This window comes from Dendrobium catenatum, unplaced genomic scaffold (genome assembly GCF_001605985.2).
Source record: "Dendrobium catenatum unplaced genomic scaffold, ASM160598v2 original_scaffold_101648, whole genome shotgun sequence".
Taxonomy (NCBI): domain Eukaryota; kingdom Viridiplantae; phylum Streptophyta; class Magnoliopsida; order Asparagales; family Orchidaceae; genus Dendrobium; species Dendrobium catenatum.
In genome coordinates this window covers 405,826-426,005 of record NW_021420086.1, presented here as the reverse complement: position 1 = coordinate 426,005, position 20,180 = coordinate 405,826, and the positions used below count along the sequence as shown (strand labels likewise).

The following is a 20,180-nucleotide window of genomic DNA, read 5'->3' as shown; positions in this document are numbered from 1 at the left end:
CACTCACACACTCCCTAGTTAGGCATCTCCTCAGCATCATTTACTGTCGCCTTCAAGATTGCTTTGAGTGGCATTGATCTTGGGCGAGTTGTTTTTGCCTTGCTGAGGTATTAAGTTTTTACTTATCCTAATTAAACATTCAATTTAATTAAGAAGGTTCATTTAGCTTTATAAATAATTATGGCTTGCAATTATTTAATGTATAGCTTGATTTGATTAAGTTAAATTATGTTCCATTCAATTTAGTTCATATTTAATATATATTTAATGCAGATTATTACAAATTTATATTATATATTTATACATAATTTATAAATATAGATTATAAATTTGCATCTATAGATTATTTATGTTGGATAATTTGTAATTAATAATTAGATAATAAATTAATTTTTATTAGCGTATAATTAAGAAAACAAAAAAATTAAATATTATTAATGGAGATTAATAAGAAAAATTTTCTATAATAATACAATAAAATATTGAAAACTTAATATATTCTGCATTATGATAAAATATCTACCTTAACACTCCCCTTTGCTAGAATATTCCTTCACTCAAATATATTTGCTAATGCGTTGGGTGCCTCACTAGAACTGAAGCTAGATACTATATCAAAGAGCTTATCCAGGAATTATGGAAGCCCGTCATTGATGAATATATGTAATTTTGATTTAAGTATTTTGGCTTGTTTATGCTTGCTTTATTTCCTTAATTAAAATAGCGCATAAAATTAGGCCACTTGTAAGGCTCGTTATAGAAGAAGAAATTATAAATCAGATATCACATAGAAAATTAATGAATATTTAGTTAGAAAAAAAATTATAAGGCTGATTTGAACCTTCAACTATTATCCTTCCAAGAAAATTTATGACGGTGAGAGTTTTTTTTTTTTTATGTATGAGCTTTAGATAAAAATTTATAGGATCATGTAATATTCGCGGCGGTAGAGAGTGATATAATATAGCGTCTTAGCTTGTACGAAGATCTGGAATACAAACATAGAAGAGAGTATAGTTATCACGTTTATAAGAGACACCCGAATTTTTTACGTGGAAACTCTTGCAAAGGGGAAAAAATCATGGGGTTTGGCCCAATTTGAATGAATCCACTAGTGTTGCAATTGATTACAAATAAGGCATTTTCTTAGGAGGAGGCTCTTGGCTCTACGTAGCAAATATACATTATAAAAGATTACATTATATGGTGGGAGTTGGAAGAATTAGTGTTGATATGTTTGTTTGGGCTGCAGGACCATAGTCGACGAGCGATGTAGGTCGGAAGGATCGTAGTTGGTGGGCGACGGAGGTCGGGAGGACTGTAGTTAGACGATGGTGGTTGGAAGTATCATAGTCGCGGGTGACGGTGGTCGGAAATACTGTAGTCGGCCTGCGACAATGGTCGGAAGGATGACAATCGGCGGACGATGGTGGTCGGAAGGACTGTAGTGGGCGGGCGACCAAGGTCGGGAAGACTGTAATTGGGTGACGAAAGTCAAAAGGATCGTAGTCGGCGGGTGACAAAGGTCAGGAAGAATGTAGTTGGGCGACGAAGGTCGGGAAGACCGTAGTTGGTCTACGGTGGTCGGAAGGACCGTAGTCAGCGGGCAACAAAGTTCGGGAAGACTATAGTGGGGATGGAGGTCGGGTGGACCGTAGTCGGCGGATGGCGGAGATTAGAAAGACCGTAGTCGGCAATGGTGGTTGGAAGAACCGTACTCGGCGGGCGACGGAGTCAAGAGGACCATAGTCGGCGGACAACAGAGGTCAGAAAGACTGTAGTCGGCAATGGTGATTGGAAGAACCATAGTCGGCGGGCGACGGAGGTCAAGAGGAACGAAGTTGGCGGACTGGGATTGGGAAGAAACTTTGGTTGTTGTCGATGAATCGGTGGATGTCCGACAGTGGTCGGAAAGAACTCCGGCGGTGGTCGACAAACTAGTGGAAGTCCGGCGATGGCCGAAGAACAGACGAAACTCCGACAGCGGTCGGAACGAACTCCGGCGGCGGTCGACGAATGGGTGGAAGTTCGTTGGTGATCAACGGACGGGTGGAAGTTTGGGGGCGGTCAAGAAGAATTCTGGTGGTGGTTGACGAATGAGTGGAAGTCCGACAATGGGCAGGAAGAACTCCAGCGGTGGTTGGCTGGGAGGAAGCTCCCAAATTCTTTACTTCACTTCCTCCTCCTTTTCTCCCTCTCTTCCTCCCCTCCCTCATGAGAAGAATGATGGCTATTTATAATTTTTTGATAGTGACATTGCTTGCAAATATGGGAGTGGTGTGAGGGTTTAGGGTCGATATTGATCCCTTTGATCGTGGAGCATTGATCGAACGTTTAAGTTCCTTAAAGATGTCGGAATTTGACGATCTTGGGCTCGTTAGATTTGTCTAGTAAAGCCGCTCGATTCGACTATATGTATGTCAAGTTAGAATTCATTTTGTCATCCAAACTATGGTTTGAACCTTCCAAAAGTGCATTGAGTTTTTGATTTGGACCCATTTGGGCTTGGATTGAGTCGAATTTGGTGTTGTTGGGTTCGTCTCGCCGATATGTTCAATTTGACTATAAGCTTGCTGAAATTGGAGATTAGATGGTTCCAAATTTCATTTCGGATGCTTTCAACTCAGTTTTGCTTCGAGATTTGTGCCCTATCAAGATAAATTTTTTGATGATATATCAAGTATGTTGTAATTGGAGGTCATTTGGTTAATCAATTTATGTTTGGAAGTTTTTAATCATACTTCATTTGTTGGATTTTAGCTCATTTAGAGCTTGATTTGATCATTCGTAGTGTCGATAGATTCGTCTTATTGAGTCTCATCGAGACTCTGTTGACTATAATTTGCAGAAATTGGAATTTTGATAATACTGAATTTAATTACAAAAATTTTTAATTCAAAATTAACCTCAAAATTCATGTTCATCATATTCATTTTTTGGAGTTGTATCAAAACTAAAGAGGGAATATGATTTCTCATTGCTTACTTCTAGTTCTATGCTAATGGTTGATGATATCGATAATGTTTATTCAGTGAGTATGTGGTCTTCACTCTTCAGAAAACATATTGAAAAGAATTTGTTGACAGGTGTGTGCATATACACATTAGCAGGTGTCAATTTGTTTATTTTTTTAGAATTTGTCTAACTTTCAAGCAGATCTTATGTTCTTCAATAACTTGTTCAACTTGATAAATTGAAAAGTTGAAGCGTCCGCTAGCAGCCTTTGTCGCGCGGGTAGCTGAGCGGGCAGGTCCGGGCAGCAACGGGCAGTGCGCGGGCAGGCGTGGTAGCTTCGCGGGTAGGCGGGGCAGCGTGAGCAATTTCAAATTAAATGGGTTTGCGGGTTGACCCGGCCCCGAACCCTACTCGTTTTTCAAACGGGTCGAATCTGGGAACCCGAACCAGACCTGTTTTGAAATCGGGTCGGGTCCAACCCGGATTTTCCGGGTCGGATTTTCGTATCATGTTAAATATTGACATCCCTAATCATGATCATAAACTAATCCATATTGGGGGAAGCTAAATACTTCACTACTATGTTCTAAGAAACTCTCCCATCCAATAAAAAAGAATTAAGTATAACATAAGTGAACAGATCACATTAGACAGCAAAATTTTGTTTGGGACAGTTATCTATTGTTTTTTAAAACAATTTTTTAGTATAAAAATTTTGAACTGAAAAATTATTTTAAAAAGCAACGAAAAAATTGCCCCAAATAAAGTCATAAAAAGCTGGCATACATTCATAAGAATATATAAAATCTAATGTGCATAAAATTAAACATAAATTAAATATCGAATAAAATGATTGGCATTTCAATTTAGTTCAGCAAAAATCTCTCTTTTTTTTACACTAACAAAAATTTTGTACGATAACTACGCGCTTAACAAGTAGATTTTCAATTTCATTGTTAGCAAGTTCATATTCATACAAAGAGGCTCTGTTAACCGAGGATCTATTTAGGATAACTTTTTAATTTTTTATAAAGGTGATTGTGAAATTATAATAAGGAAAATAATTTAAGTTTTATTTGAAACAAATTTCTTACTAATTTTTAAAATAATTTTTTAGCACAAAAATTTATTAAAATACCAAAAAATAGTAGCAAAAAATTATTCCAAATGAAGCCTTTATTATTCTTGTTGTTAAAAAAAGCTTCTTATCATAACTTTTTTTTAAATAGTGAAAAATAATGATAAATAGTAAACAAATAAAATTATAATTATTATCTTAAAAAAAAATCAAACAGACCCTGAGAAATGTTAAATAAACAAAGCTGCTCATTGAAAATATAAGCAAGAAAAAAATAAAAAAAAAAACCTTCAATGAAGATTTCATACCATCTTCGGGACCCATATTAATGAATTGCATTAATTAGGCAAAAAAGGTCATTAACTTATTCCAACTACTTGCACTTAAAAGCATTTTCTAGTTGAAATTTTTTATACACAATTTGGACATTTTTGCAGTGTACACACAGTACGTTTAAACATGTGTAACTCACGGCTTAAATAATTTTTTTTTTCTTCTATGAATTTCAAATTACCTTTAATAAGCATAAAAAATATCTCTGATCCAGCATGAATCTAAAGCCATTTCAACAAATTTATACTCAAACTTTACGTCTCGACTAGGCAAACACAATGACACTAAAATTGATCTAATCTGAACTCAAAGCAATAGCTTGAAGTTTATTTGAAAGTTTCATAATACTAATTGGATAACGAAATTATGTGTAAATATAGTATGCTTATAGTCGAATAGAGCGGCTCGACGAGATGAATCCAACCAACCCAATATTGCTAAATTTTGACATAATTAAGGTACTTAAATGCTTAAAGAATGGTTTTTTGAGGAGGTGTCTTCTACCTTGGTCTATAGATTCAAGTGAGCTCTTAAGGCATGAATATCGGAATTCAAGAGAACTCTTAAAATATTTCTTACTCCTTTTTTAAATAGTTTTTTAGTTCAAAAATTTATTAAAAACAAAAAAAAAGTAGTAGCCAAAAGTTGTCCCAAAGAAAATCTTAGTTATTCTTATAGTAAAAAAAGCTTTTTATCATTTTTTTAATTAATAAAAAATGGCAATAAAATAGTAGATAAATAAAATTATGATGGCTATTTGAAAAAAAAAAATAAAGTGCCAAACTGACCCTAAGAAACGTTATATAAACAAAGTTGCTCATTAAAAATATAAGTAAGAGACACATCACCTTGGTTTATTTGTTAGAAGCTTAGGCTAACAACAAAATATCAAATTATATCTAACAGCTAAATGTTTTTATGGTTAAATTTTGATTTAGAAAAAAAAATTGTTGAAAATAATAATTTCGGCTTTATTTGGAGCAATGTTCTTGTTGATTTATTTTTCAGACTAAAATTAAAATTTTTTTGTCACTATTTTCTTACATCCATCGATGTTTAGCTTTGTTGGTGGGCGAGTGCGGTTGGGAACCCCCAACCCGTGCTCGATTATCTCGGGCGGCAGCGCCCCTCTAGGGGGAACCCAATAACTGCGGGCCACGAGTAGTAATAGGTGTGGGTTGCTTGTCTAGGTCAGCCGAGGAGACTAGTGGACATCGCCAAGCGCGTCACAAGCTAACATGGCAGCGGGCCGAAAAAAAAAACTATTTTCTTACTATTTAAAAAAAAAATATATGTTCTAAAAATTGAAAATTCCTTTGATAGAATTTCATCACAGTTTGCTTCTACATATATTTTTTTTGGAACGGGTATCTATAGGCTGTAACTCCAAATGGAGCGTTTGACAACGTAATTAATCCCTCGGCGGAACCTAACGAGGCCACCCATCGGCAACGGGCTCACATTTTCTTTTGCCCCACTAAAGAGGCGAGGCTATAATAGAGGAGATTGAATCCGGGATGGGGAGTTCCCAACAGTGCTCGTCCACCTTTAAGATCGTTAAAATGCGTGCAATGGAGCAATCATATTTCAAAGATTAAATGCGAAATAAATATTTTTTTGTTAAAAGTCAACAATCTTACATAATAATAGAGGAGATTGAATCCGGGATGGGGAGTTCCCAACAGTGCTCGTCCACCTTTAAGATCGTTAAAATGCGTGCAATGGAGCAATCATATTTCAAAGATTAAATGCGAAATAAATATTTTTTTACTAAAAGTCAACTATCTTACATATTGAAGAGTGGCATAAATGTCAATATCAGCTTTAAAATAATTTAAACATGAATTTAATGATTAAATAAAAATACATTTGACCCGATGAAGTTCTTAAAACCATTAATAAAAAAAATTATGCCATTGAGCTCATTCTCCTCAACTATTAATACATACTTCGTTGCTTAAAAATTAAGCAAACAATCTAAGATGTTGATCTTAAATCTTAAGTTTTATTTGAGAAAATTTTATATTCAGGGGTGGAGTCAGAAATTTTTTTATATCGTGACACAAATTAATATTAGTCGTTAAATTACTCTCAAAACATATTTTTTATTCATTGTAATCACAGATCATGAGGCATATTTTTAATGAAAATTTATAAAATACATCTAAAATCATATGCATTTTCATTAAAAAAGAATAGATATATCACTCTCTATTTTATTATTTATTAAAAAATTAATACTTTTTCGATGCTTATTAATGAATTTAGTTCAAATAAATTGCTTTTATACTTAAAGTTTTTTTTTTTGAATTAGTAAAATTAAGTCTTAATTTTAAACTATATTTTGATTAATTAAATTTAAATTAATATAAGGTTATTGAATTATGAGGTGATTAAGGTCCAAGGTAATTGAATTCTGAAGTCATTAAGGTTCCAAATTGATAAATTAATTATTTATATTCAAAGGATACGATAAGAGTAGTCTATGGAATTTTTATTGAATTTCAATCAAATTTAACCCCAATTCTCCCTATGAAAAAGGTCTTAATTTTAGATTAGCGAGAGCTTGGAGATCTAAAGAACTCTAGAGCTCTACTCGATGCTTGAAACAAACGATTACCACTATCCATCTTTGTTTTTTTATTATTGTCCACAAAATCACTATCCATCTAATGTTGTGTAATCGTTGTGTTCTAACCATCACTACTACGCTATCATACTTCATTTAATGTTGTTCGACTGACATCATCTGATCAATGTCGCTCATCCATCATCTTATGATAGTCCTAGTTCGACTATCGAGATCCTACTGTCAATGTCAGACTAAAATTATCTAACTGAGGCTTTAATACAAGTATTCGAGTCGAAGTTTAATTTCATTAGTTTGTTATCCCATATTCTCCAATTGAGAGGATCGGAATTGTCAATCTTATAATATTATATACATAGTGAATCATTTCATCTGTGAGAAGCACCATATTTTTTTCCCAGACCAAAATTTTGAAGTAAGAACTCTATTCTCATCATCAATATTCATGCAAATCTATGATATAAAATTCTCTTTCATGAATTTTCTAGCACATAATATTTATTTATAGTATAATTATTTTTAGATTATTTTTTAAAAAAATTAACATTGTTAATCTCAAAAATGAAATTTTTTAATAATCTATAATCACCAAGCTGTTTTCCATCAATATTATCTATTATTTTCTTTCATGTTTCAATTATTAAAAAAAATCTAAAACCTCATTTTTAAATTTTTTTTTTAACTTTCCATCTTAATATTAAATAATGTAGTGGGACCCATCTAGTCAAAGGTTAAAGAAGCAATCCTACCTATCTTCGTCAAATTTATTTTTGCGAGCCCAATAAATTGTGTTCTGACTATGTACAATGAGCCAAAACCTCATAATCTCATAAACAAATAAAACAATTTTCACCGCACACCACCAAATGCAAACAATTATATATGAATTGCAAATCTGACCTTGACTGCCAAAATATAATATTATGTTTACAGTTTTGACCTTCTTCCTTCATATCTGACTATAGGTAGGTGGCCTTAACCTCTTGTAAAGTTCTCAAATCTGAAAGCAGCCATTGTCATATATCGAATTCCACAAGAGTTGTTCAAGGCTTGAAGGCCCTTCTTTCAAGTCCCTCATTGTATTAATTTTAAACTATATATTTTGCACAAAGTTTAAAAGTTTTGCAATAAATTATGCTATAGTTTAGGGTTTAGGTGTAGAAACAAGGGTGAAATTAGGAAGAGCTCAGGATGGGCAATTGCATACCTTGAAATCTTTGTTTTCTAAAAAGAATTAAGCATTTTAACTTTTTTGCTAACCTTCAATAAATGAAGTTTGTCAAAATTCTAAAAAAATAATTCTTTTTTCTATTTTATACATAAAATTATGAATTTCACAATCCTATTTTATACACTTAAAAAAAGAAAAATTAGTATGTGCGGAAAAGGGCGGTACAACGACAACCAGAACGTGCCATGTAACCCGGTACCCAACAGTACCCAGCACCGGTACCGAGCAAAAAAGTGACGTCGCATGTTCTGATTGGCCTCCAGATAACGTCCGGTGTCTGCACAAAATAATTTATCTTAAAAAAAAAGGTTGATTTTGAGCCTTCGTGAAAGCAAAATTTAACTTGGCTTTTGCAATGTAACAAAACAAGTAAAAATATTCTTGTAACGAATGAGACAAGAAACCACTTTTCTCATAAGAATAATAAACATATAGTTTTGAATAAATAATTTGTTTTTTTTCATCACATATCTTTATTAATTTATGTTGAACATAATGTATTTGAGCAAGTATATTTGTGAAATATAGCATTACACTAATTAGGATGAAATATATATATATATATATATATATATATATATATATTAGTAATAATATTATATATATATTACTGCCCTTTTTTTTGAATTTTGTGCAATTGAAAGCAATTTTATGCTTATATGTACAATGGAAGTGGCCCAAATTCTCTTATATATATATATCAATGCTTGATTCATCGCCGGACCATTATGAAAAGTACATGATTCTTTAGCATTGAGCTATTTGGATGTCCGCAATATTATCTCTTTATCTTCTTCACAATTTGACAATAACAACTTTGGAAAAGGAAAAAAAAATCATTTTTGATGATAATTTAATTTATTTTTTATGATAAATGTTTTTTTTTTTTTTTTTGAAAACAGAACTTTTAATTAAAAATAAATTCAAAGATGTTACAAGAGTCTGAAATCAAAAAGAAAAAAACCAATAAAGAAAAACAATGAATCGAGAAAAAGTAGGCTCAGTAAATTGGCCGAGGCTTCCAGCCCCCCGAAAGCCCACGTAGCCCACCTCTCCAATGTTGGTGGATGAACGTTCGATAAACAAGCCGAGCAGAAGGCATCAAAAAAATAAGCACCAAAGGGTTGCCAGGATCATAAACATTCAAAGGAGCCGGCCCCGGCCACATCATCGCCTGTCACAACCATAAAAACAACCAAAAAATTCGGACGAATCAGCTTGAAATAAACCAATCACAGAGCACAGAAGCCAAATAAAAACTAACGACCCGTCTACCCCTCCCACGGGATCTTACCACCGAGAAACGGCACCAAAACGGGACACCGATCCACGACGGATGTACACATACGAAAACAATTGAAAGTCTCCTGAATTCTCAGGGCACCCGAATTACCTGACCACCAATGAATCCGAAGAGGAATCAGATTCAGCATCCGTATGAACAATGAAGCCCATCGGGTTGAAGTGACGCAAATTCCACCCCAGAATTATCCCCCATATTATAAACCACAAGCATTTGTCTCAATTAAATTCACAGGCCACATCCACCAAACGAGTCGGGAATATAACTAATCCAGCACCGGATTTGATCTCACTACTAACAACCTCACAAACTCAGAACTGCCCGCAAAGACCGCACCACGTATCAGCCAGGTAAGGACAGAAACAATCAGGAGTCCAAAGCACTCTGCAGAAACATCAGATTACTGGAGCCCCAACCCCCACATCGATAGAAGAAGGCGACCCAAATTACAAGCACCTATCCGCATTCCCTCCAAATTATTCCACCCGGCCAAAGCATCCAACTCCAGGCGACGAAAAATAACCCAATTTAGTTAAGCTCAACCACACCCATCACGTCGTACCTCACAACCAGGCAGGAATGTGATCGGGCTTTTTCCAACTTGTAGAATCTCCAACAGCAAGAATACCCCCAGAATTACAACATCATTGCTCACCCACGAAACAGAGGGTTAGAGCCCCCAACCAACACCACATAGCAAATAATATTCACAATACCCATTCACTCCCTTAGCCAGAGGAATTTCAACATTAACCTTCACAAGCAGAAAGAGGGGAAATATTAGAAGTAATAGCTTGAACTGAGGCGTTCCCAGAGGATTAAGATTCGGACAGCCACCCGACTGGAACAACAATTGACATTAGGACAAAGATTGGGGAAAGCATAAATGCATTCCCGTGTTTATGCCCCACGGCCTTGCAAATGTAAACAGTAATAGGCAACCTTTCATAAACAATTTTTTGAACCATAAACCCTAAAAATTCTTCCGGGACCCAAGCCAAACCCCGACATCAGGGTGAGATTTGGAGATATCCAAATTCTTACAAAGAAGACGAGCTTACTGAAGGTCCAGAACCCCACAACAGTACATTATCAGTTTGAATAGGGCGACCAAGGATTTTGATCCCAAACCAAACAGGCAATTCGGGAGCAGGGCGGCAGGACCAGGGACAAAGAGACCCAAGAAAAGAACAGATAGTAGATTCCTCCGACAAATTCCAGAAGAGGAGGACCATTTGATGATTTTCATAAAACCAAACACAAAATTAAGAGCGATAGCGAAAATCCTTCCATTAATCAAGATCATTCGAGAGGCTTAATCAGAACGTTTGATCTGATCCAGCACACGTTGACAGAGTAAATCACCGGATCCAATTTAGGTTAAAGAAAAATTTTCGGATAGAGTCTAAATCCTCGGACGACTTAATACGGAAATTTCCCCACCAAAGCAATTCAAAAGGTTTGGCTGAGATGCATTAAAATTCTTCATCAGGAAAACCACAAAGCCGACAACCCTCGGATCGTAGAAAAAACGAAAATCCGAAAAACATTATTTGAAGCTTCAAACACCAGACAAAAGCATCTTTAAAGATTTCGAAGCTTACCCACCAAAAAACCCGGATCTAACCGTTTATTTAGCCCATCGGAAGCTCGGCCGCCGGAGACAGAACCGGAGACGAAAAAGAGGTTGGCTAGTGGCATCACGCGAGCTAAAAAAAGTGATAGTCTAATTGATAAATGGTTTAAATTATGGATGATAAGATTTATTTAATATATAAGATATGGAATTGACACACAGATATGCATCTGTATAAGTTAAAAAATTTACTCAAATTAAGAGATGAGATGAAGAATAGAGACGTCCAATCGGTGCAATGACAAATTGTGGAAAAATAAAAGGGGTCATGACCTAAACGCAAGACAAACTAAGGCTTCCGTATTGGAACGACCTTTTTAATGTAACATATTTAGAAGCAATAAGAAAATAAATATCACACAAACAAAAACCCTAATAACAGATATGGCAATACCAATTATAATTCAAAGCATGTACATCATAAGCAAAGATAACTATCATTGCCCACATCTTAATTTATAAATCACATCGAATATATTATTAACAAATATGGATTTATTATATTATTGTCAATGAATTATCTGTTTTTAATTTTCTCATGAGTTATTTATATGATATATCTATAATATATACCCTATTGAATATATCTTTCATAGAAAAATATTCACATATATTCTATCAAAATTCTTTAAAAAAATTAATTAATAAGCCTTTTTTTATTTAATTTTAAACAGTTTAGCAATATCAATTCATAAGTGTAATAAAATTGGAGAAAAATAAATCATTAAGATATTACAGATCAAATATTCCAGCTGGATGAATCACCAATTCTTGGATCATGCTTTAAGTAAAGTATAACATATATAATAATAATATTAGTATAATTTTTAAAATATATCTCATAACTTTGAGTTAATTTTAATAAAACTTTTTATAAAAATATCCTCGATAAGCGTGACTTTTTATTATCACTAGAATTGGACTTTATTATTTTTTTATTTTTTCAACAAAATTGTATTGAATTATAATTTTTTATAAAAAAAAACTTTAAAAAATAAATAAAAAAACTGTCTCCAAATCACCACTTACCGATTAAAATATTTGGCCTACGTTGTGGGTAGGCTATTAAAAGTCCCCAAGGGCTGCTACTTCACTTAATAAGTTCCAAATTTAGCATCAACTAGTTTAGGGCGGAATTAGGAAGAGCTTATCTGTTCAAAAAAATTTTATTTTAGTAAAATAATTATTTTATTTTTTCCATAATCGACAATAAATATATATATATATATTTTAAATTTTATATTTTTTTTCTTATTTCAACATTGAGATTATGAAGGTAACAATTTTATGTTGTGTATCCTTATAAAATAAATTATTTTTTGTTTGCCTATCCTTAAAAAAGATATTATTTTTTGTCCCTATTTATATGGGCTCTTATAAGAATAGAGTAATGCACCTTTAATCAAATGTCATTAAGTATTATAATGATAGTAGATGCATAATTATATTTTACTTCCGCTATGTGCTATCCTATAGTGTTATTGGATAATTTTATAAGTAATAGATCTCATTGGGTGATTAAATCATTAAAAATGATGTATATTTTAGATATCTTAGGTCTATTATTCAATACAATGATGAAATATATTGAGATATTATCAATAAAATTTAAGTTGGATGGTTGAAGTGGAGGAATGCATAAGAGCTATTATATGATAAAAAAAGTACCCCTCAAATTTAAGGGGAAAAAATTATAAGATGGTGGTAAGACCTGCAATGATTTATGATGTGGAATGTTGGCCATTAAAAGAGATGCATAAAATTAAGTGAGATAGAGATGAGGATGTTTATGTGGATGAGTGGTTTTACATTTAGAGACAAAATATACATCCAATATATATGAGAAATGTTTGGAGTAGCTCTAGTGACAGATAAGATTAGAGAGAGTCACCTTAGACGATTTGATCACATAAAACACCGGCCTTCCGATTTGTCACAACCAAACTCTAAATGACCCACAGATTGAACATGTTCCATATCGTGTTGGCTTGCAACAGATAAATCCTAATATCTTAGTTTTGAAAATATCTCAGATTTTCTTTCAATACAAACTTTAAAATAAACAATAAATCATAGAGCTACAAATAACATCCAACGCTATAAATGTTGGAGGCTATAATATGCACGGCAGTAGAGCGAGAGAATAATACGTCTTTGATGATATATCAATAAACAATCTCATCCATAAAATTTTTATTTACCCATCAACATATATATAATTATATTAGAGTCCATGGCTACAGGCCATAGTACAGAACAAAACACAACAAATTAGTCATAGTTGTACAAAAATTAAAAGATAAAATACCTATGCATGATAAGATCATATCCTGAAGTTGCTATTCAACTGGCCGCTTCCCCCTATCAGATTCTAAAAGCAGAAAATGAAACTTCTGTAAACTAACACATCTCAGTAGACCAAATTTAAATTGATATTTATTTCCAAATAATTTATTTACGACAATATATAGCTGAATTGTAAAAGTATTTCAAGATTATAAATGCACTAAACAAAATCATATTTGCAATTAGAAAATTTAAATTTTATTACAGAGAAATAAATAAAAATACATTTAATATGTAAGACCAATAAGTAACAGATTTCTTCCCTATAACTCTCCATGCCCAACATCAAAACAGAATGTGTTTTTAGCATCATAAAATGCTCATAGGCATCAGAACATGACTTCCTTTTTTTTTTATAGGTATCGAAAAATGACTTTTTGCCACTAGAATATACCTATAGGGTATTAGAACATGACTTTTAGTCATCATAATATATCTTATAGGCATCACAACAAATTTCCTCATTTTCCACCACATTTCATCATAATTTCTCATTTTTAAACAATAAAGCATATACTTCACTTCATTGTAAAAATAAACATATTCCATAATTTCACAAAATGCTATAACAGTAAGCAACAAAGGCCCTGCTGAACAAAAATATATTATTTTAGAATTTAATCAAATTATCAGGGATTGTATAAAAGAATATTTTGAGACTTTAATTATGCTAACACACTATTTTTTGAGTTAGAATTATTTCCTAATCAATTAAAATAATACAAATTTGAAAATTTCTAAATGTTCAAAATTGATATTGCAACAACATACATAAAAAATGATACTTTTAGAAAATTTTATTGGTATAAAGTTATTCCCATTTTTCAGTTATTAAAATATAAATTTATTCAATTTATTCCAAAAAACTTTATATTTTTAAAAATTGAGATAGGCAAAATGTCACATACATCTATCCGGTTGACTTTTGTAACTGTGTCGGCAATTGAAAATAGATCAAAGAGACTCAAAATTGACTAACAACTAAATTATTTGATATTTATGAAAATAATATAATTAAATTATATGTCTAATAATTTACTTATACAAGATAATTCAATGAATCAAATCACACCAAACAAGAAAGCCATTGAGGCAAGCCCATGTGAACTGAGTTAATTAACTCTCCTATCCCCCACCTTTGCCACATCATTCCAACCCTGCATTCAATGACAGCCATCCTCAGCCGTTGGCTCGGTCGTCTATACTGATGATATAAGTATTACATTTTTAGCTTTATTTGATGTAGTTTTTTTATTATTATTTTTTAAAAATTATATCAGAAGATGGCTTTCTATATAATTTCTATGATAGTTTTATAATAATTTTTATTAAAAAATTACAACTAATTCAAAAGTATTCTTTAGAGGTTGAGCTAGCTCTAATTTGAAAATAAATTATTAAATTGAATTTATTTTCAAATAAAGCTTAATAAAAAATATATAATTAGTATAAATTAAGAAATTAATTTTGAGTTCTAAAGAAGTATTGTGCGGTTTCAAAACGATTTTCAACAGTGGGCGTTTTTCGAGCTACTCTCATGGCGTCTTTCCATTCTCCAGCTGAATATCCCCATGGCTTCTAACCCAAGAATCCCAATCCCCACATGGCCCCCACTCGACGGTGCGTCCTCTTCTTCTTCCTCCTCCTCTTTCTTCTCTTCCTCCGCCACCGCCGCGCAGCAGCCGCTCCTGTCTACACGGAATACCTCTACCCCAATTTCACGGCCTCGAGTGTGAACTACCTCGAGAAAGGCGGCATCTTTCTCAACTCCAACTCTTCCATCTTCTCTGCCATATTACAGTCCGATGACCCGCAATCCCCCTTCGTCTTCTCCATCGTACACTCTCCGACCTCCACTGTCGTCTGGGCGGCGAACACTGCGAACCCCGCGCCGTACACCGCCAAGCTCTCCTTCTCCGCCTCCGGATTCTCCATCTCTTTTTCAAACGGCAACGTTCTCTGGTCCACCCCGCAGCTACCTCGCCCAGCCACCGCCGCACGTCTCCTCGATTCAGGGAATCTCCTTGTCCTCGACGCAGCTAACGTATCCATGTGGGAATCCTTTGATCACCCCACCGACACGCTTCTATCCTCTCAGCGCCTTCCGTCTGGCAGCTACCTCTCAACTCCTAGCGACGATTACCGCCTCATGGTCACAGGGAACGATGCCGTACTTCTCTGGTCAGTCGGCGGCTTTCAACAGTTCTGGCGTTTATCCTCCGATGTCCGCTTCTATAAAGATCTGAACGCCCCTGTTGCTTACATGGCGGCGAACGAGTCCGGGCTTTACCTGTTCTCCCCCGCCGGAGCAGTGGTGTTCGAGGTTAGTCTCTCTCCGACGAAGCTCCGCATGATGAAATTGGAAGCCAACGGCCAGTTAAGTATCAAGGGTTACTCCGGCAACGGCCCCAACCTCGATGAAGCTCTCGTTGCTCCGGGTGGCGCTTGTGATCTGCCATCGTCCTGCCAAGTGCTCGAGGTCTGCACTACGCAGAACCAAGGTGCGACTTGCAACTGCCCGTCTTTATTCACCACATCACGCAGCGGCGGATGCGCACCGGCCGATGGCTCCACCCTCTTCTCCCCATCGGGATGCAACAGCAGAAACAAGAGCCAGGAAAGCTATCGGAGCTTGGGAAGTGGAATTGGGTATATACCGAACAAATTCGCGAGTACGGTGAGCTCCGGAAGGGATTTCTCATCATGCCGAGACATTTGCAGCGGGAATTGTTCTTGCCTTGGGTTTTTCTACTCGGCCTCGTCCCAGTCCTGCTTCCTTATTAAGAACCAGATCGGTTCACTTGTTAGCACCACGAACGATGGGGTTTCGGATACCGGAGACGGATACATAAAGGTCCTGGCATCGCCCCAACCGCCATCGGGTTCAAGCGGAAGCTCTTCCTCCAGTCTCCTCCCGATTCTGCTACCTTCCATTGCCGTCTTTCTACTAATCATCGTTCTCATCTTCGCTGGAACTCAATGGTGGCGCCGCCGTCGCCGACACCAAAGCGGAAAGAGAAAGGCACGAACGACAGCATCCTCAAAACCCTCCACGATGAAAGATATCTACCTCGGCCGGAATCACCCATGGCCATCTCCATCCGACGACCAGGGATTCACCGGGGACGAGTCCAACTCCGACTCTGACGAGATTTCCATCCCGGGTCTCCCAACACGATTCACCTACTCCGACCTCGCCTATGCCACCGAGAACTTTAGCATCAAGATCGGTTCCGGCGGATTCGGCGAGGTGTTTAAAGGACAACTTCCCGATAAGACCCTAGTCGCCGTGAAGCGCATCAGCGCCAGCCTAGGCGGTGGCGTCCACGGCAAGAAGGAATTCTGCACGGAAATAGCCGTCATCGGCAACATCCATCACGTTAACCTAGTGCGCCTCCGCGGATTCTGCACCGAGGGTCGCCGCCGGATGCTCGTATACGAATACATGAACCGTGGGTCCTTGGACCGCTCCTTGTTCGGCGCCGCCGGGCCTGTTCTCGAATGGCAGGAGCGGATGGACATTGCCATCGGCGCGGCACGTGGACTCGCCTACCTCCACTTCGGCTGCGACCAAAAGATCATCCACTGCGACGTCAAGCCTGAGAACATTCTCCTTCACGACGCCAGCAGCGTCAAGATCTCCGACTTTGGCCTGGCAAAGCTGATCAGTCCGGAGCAATCCGGCTTCTTCACGACGATGAGGGGGACAAGGGGGTACCTAGCGCCTGAGTGGCTCACCAATTCGGCAATCTCCGACCGGACCGATGTCTACAGCTATGGAATGGTACTGCTGGAAATCATTCGTGGTCGGAAGAACAGGTCGGTTGAATCTAGCGGCGGCGGGGGGTCGTCGAGCGGCAGCTCCGGCATTGGAGATGTTGGGTATTTTCCAATGGCGGCGCTGGAGATGCATGAGAGGGGGAGGTATTTGGAATTAGCTGATCGTAGGCTGGAGGGCAGGGTGAGGGAGGAGGAGGTGAGGCTAGCAGTGAAGGTGGCATTGTGTTGCCTACATGAAGATCCGGGGCTGCGGCCAACTATGGCCAGCGTGGCGGCGATGCTCGAAGGCACAGTGGAGGTGACTCAGCCGCGACCGGAGGCTCTCAACTTTCTCCGGCTATATGGAAGGGGGTTTGTGGATAACAACAGCAGCACCACCACCGGCGAGCTGGTCACTGGCACTACCAGCAGCAGCTCAGTTGTCTCCTACTCTTACATGACCTCCCAAGAGGTATCAGGGCCGAGATAGACATTTTTCTGCAACAAATTCAGCTCGGTTGCTTTTTTTGTTTGAAATTATAGAAATTGCGGCGTGGGAAACAGCTTGAAAGATGATCCAAATGAGTGCACAGACATTGAATTGGTATTTACAGCATCAAATTGAATGCGATTTCGACAAAAATCATATGAAATATGCGCCTTCAGATCGTTCCAACATCATTTTTGTTTGAAGCCCGCTGATTCAGAAAGTTGGACAAAGACATCTTTTTTACATCATTTCAATCAGAGTGCATTTTCAACATCAATGTTTAATGTCAACAAAAAATTGATATTTGCTTACAGCTTTGTATATTATACGCGTTGAAAATATATTGATTTTAATGATGTATGAAGTAGCAATCTTTACTCGTAAAGAAAATTTAAGTGTTTGATTAAGCTTTTCAGCTTGATTGTTCTAGTTTTTTAAGCCTGGTGATAAGTGGTTCAAAAGTGGTGAAACCTGAGTTTTTTTGGGGGATTTATATACATATCATTTTATTTTATATAAGTTATATATCTAATACTTATACTTTAATATTATATTTTTATATCATATAAAATTTAAATATCAAATATATCGTTCATATATCTCATTTTGATCACTCATACCATCTTATACATTTTAATATTTTATTTCATGCATTCATATTTGTTCTAGGAGTGGTAGACATGTAATATTAAAGTTTTAGATGTTAAATAGATAAATAATATGAAATAAAGTGGTATGTATGCAAATCCCTTTTTTAATTCTTTTTTATTTCAAGTTTTTACTGTTTCTTACTATGTTTTCCAATATGGTTACATTCTCCAACCGGTCGCCCTTTTAACTAGGAAAAGGGTAGGCGTTAATGCTCAATGCTATTCCTTCTCATAACATTCAAGAAGCCTCATGTAGACCTGTCAATTTCGGGTTACGGGTCGAACCCGACCCGACCCGTAACTGACCCGTCTTTATTCAGGTTCGGGTCAACCCGACCCGGTTTTATAAACGGACGCCCAGTGCCCGCTTCGCCGCCTGGCCCGCCTTCGCGTGACCGCCTGGCCCGCCTTCGCCGCGGTCACTTCCCCCGACGTCGCGGCTTCGGACTTCCCCCGCGTGACCGCTGCCCGAGGTCCGCGCTGAAGCTGATCCCGGCCATGCCGTGTCATCGGGTCGGGTCGGGTTGACCCGAACCCGAAGCGGGTCGGGTCCGGGTTCGGTTTTCCGACCCGTTTGTCTACCCGGGTCGGGTTAGGGTTGACCCGTTTGAACCCGGGTCAGTTCCGGGTTCGACACGAACACGACCCGTGACCCAAAATTGACACCCCTAAATGTACCAATGACTTTTATCATCATCTAGACGTCTTTACAAATAGTTTATCCATGTAAAACACGTGAAATGTCATTAAAAATCATATTTTATCATTAAAATTTTGTTTATGATGGCTTTCTTAATATTTTTTAAATCAACTTTCTTATCTAAAAATTTCTAGTTCAACCAAATTTTAATTCTAAAAAATAGAACATAAATCTAAGACTTTATTTGTGGAGTTTTTTGGCCATTGCTTTATTATTATTAAGATGTCATTGAAGACCTCTTAATCCTATTCTGCTTCAAACAAAATGAAGAAATTATTACGTGCGGAGTCTAGATGCAGTATTATGTTTGAATTGTGAGTGTACATACTGTGTAAAAAACATACATTATACTTTTATATGCATTATGTAAACACTATATAAATAATATGTACGCTCACATATTCAGACGTAACTCTACCTACGTAACCATTTTTCAATAAAATGAGAGATACATGGAACTTTGTTCCATCATGAAGTCCTGGGATATGCACGCCAAGCTAGCTGCTGCAATCTCCATCAGAAATTTATTAATTGTACTATTATTAATATGCAATTTGCAAGAAGACATAGCCCGAGATCTAAAGATAAGCTCCTTGTGAGATTTGTCCTCATGGCATCTTTAACTGATAAATAAATAATCCCAAAGCATACGTGAGCATGAATTCCTGATTAGTGCTTCAATAGAAAAAACAGAAGTAGATAGACAGATATGATCCTGATTGATGACATCTCACTTTTAATCAAAAGGAGAACCCTAATTAATAATAATTCGTAGCGTGATGACAAATTTCTTTGATTGATCCGCTGAAAATACATATTTTTATGAAGGAGATAACTTGTAGTCTTGTATAACGTGTTAAAAACTTTATGCGGCGAAATCATTCATTGGGTGTCCCTTTCTGCAAATTCACTAATTTGTCTATGGAGATGATTTTGAAATTTATTTTTGCTTGATTGAACCCATTAAATTCTTATGTGCGGAATCTGATTGTGATGATCAATCAGGTTATTATGTTGTCTCGGATCTCAAAGCTTGTTGTGTACATTGATGGGTGCAAGGGATTTACGCCCTGTTTAAGTTTGGGTGCTTTGCATCGATTTTTTCTTTG

General features: G+C 36.4%; 1 protein-coding gene across 1 annotated transcript; it reads left to right on the top strand.

Moving 5' to 3' along the window:
- Nucleotides 1-14,929: 14,929 nt before the first annotated feature.
- LOC110116226 (G-type lectin S-receptor-like serine/threonine-protein kinase At5g35370) lies at nucleotides 14,930-18,085 on the top strand. Its single transcript, XM_020849726.2, has one exon. The coding sequence runs from the start codon at nucleotides 15,076-15,078 to the stop codon at nucleotides 17,719-17,721; it is 2,646 nt and encodes an 881-aa protein (XP_020705385.1). The 5' UTR covers nucleotides 14,930-15,075; the 3' UTR covers nucleotides 17,722-18,085.
- The last annotated feature ends 2,095 nt before the right edge of the window (nucleotides 18,086-20,180 follow it).

Bases quoted from the DNA above. Each gene is read 5' to 3' on its own strand.
- LOC110116226 (XM_020849726.2), top strand. From the start codon at position 15,076: ATGGCCCCCACTCGACGGTGCGTCCTCTTCTTCTTCCTCCTCCTCTTT.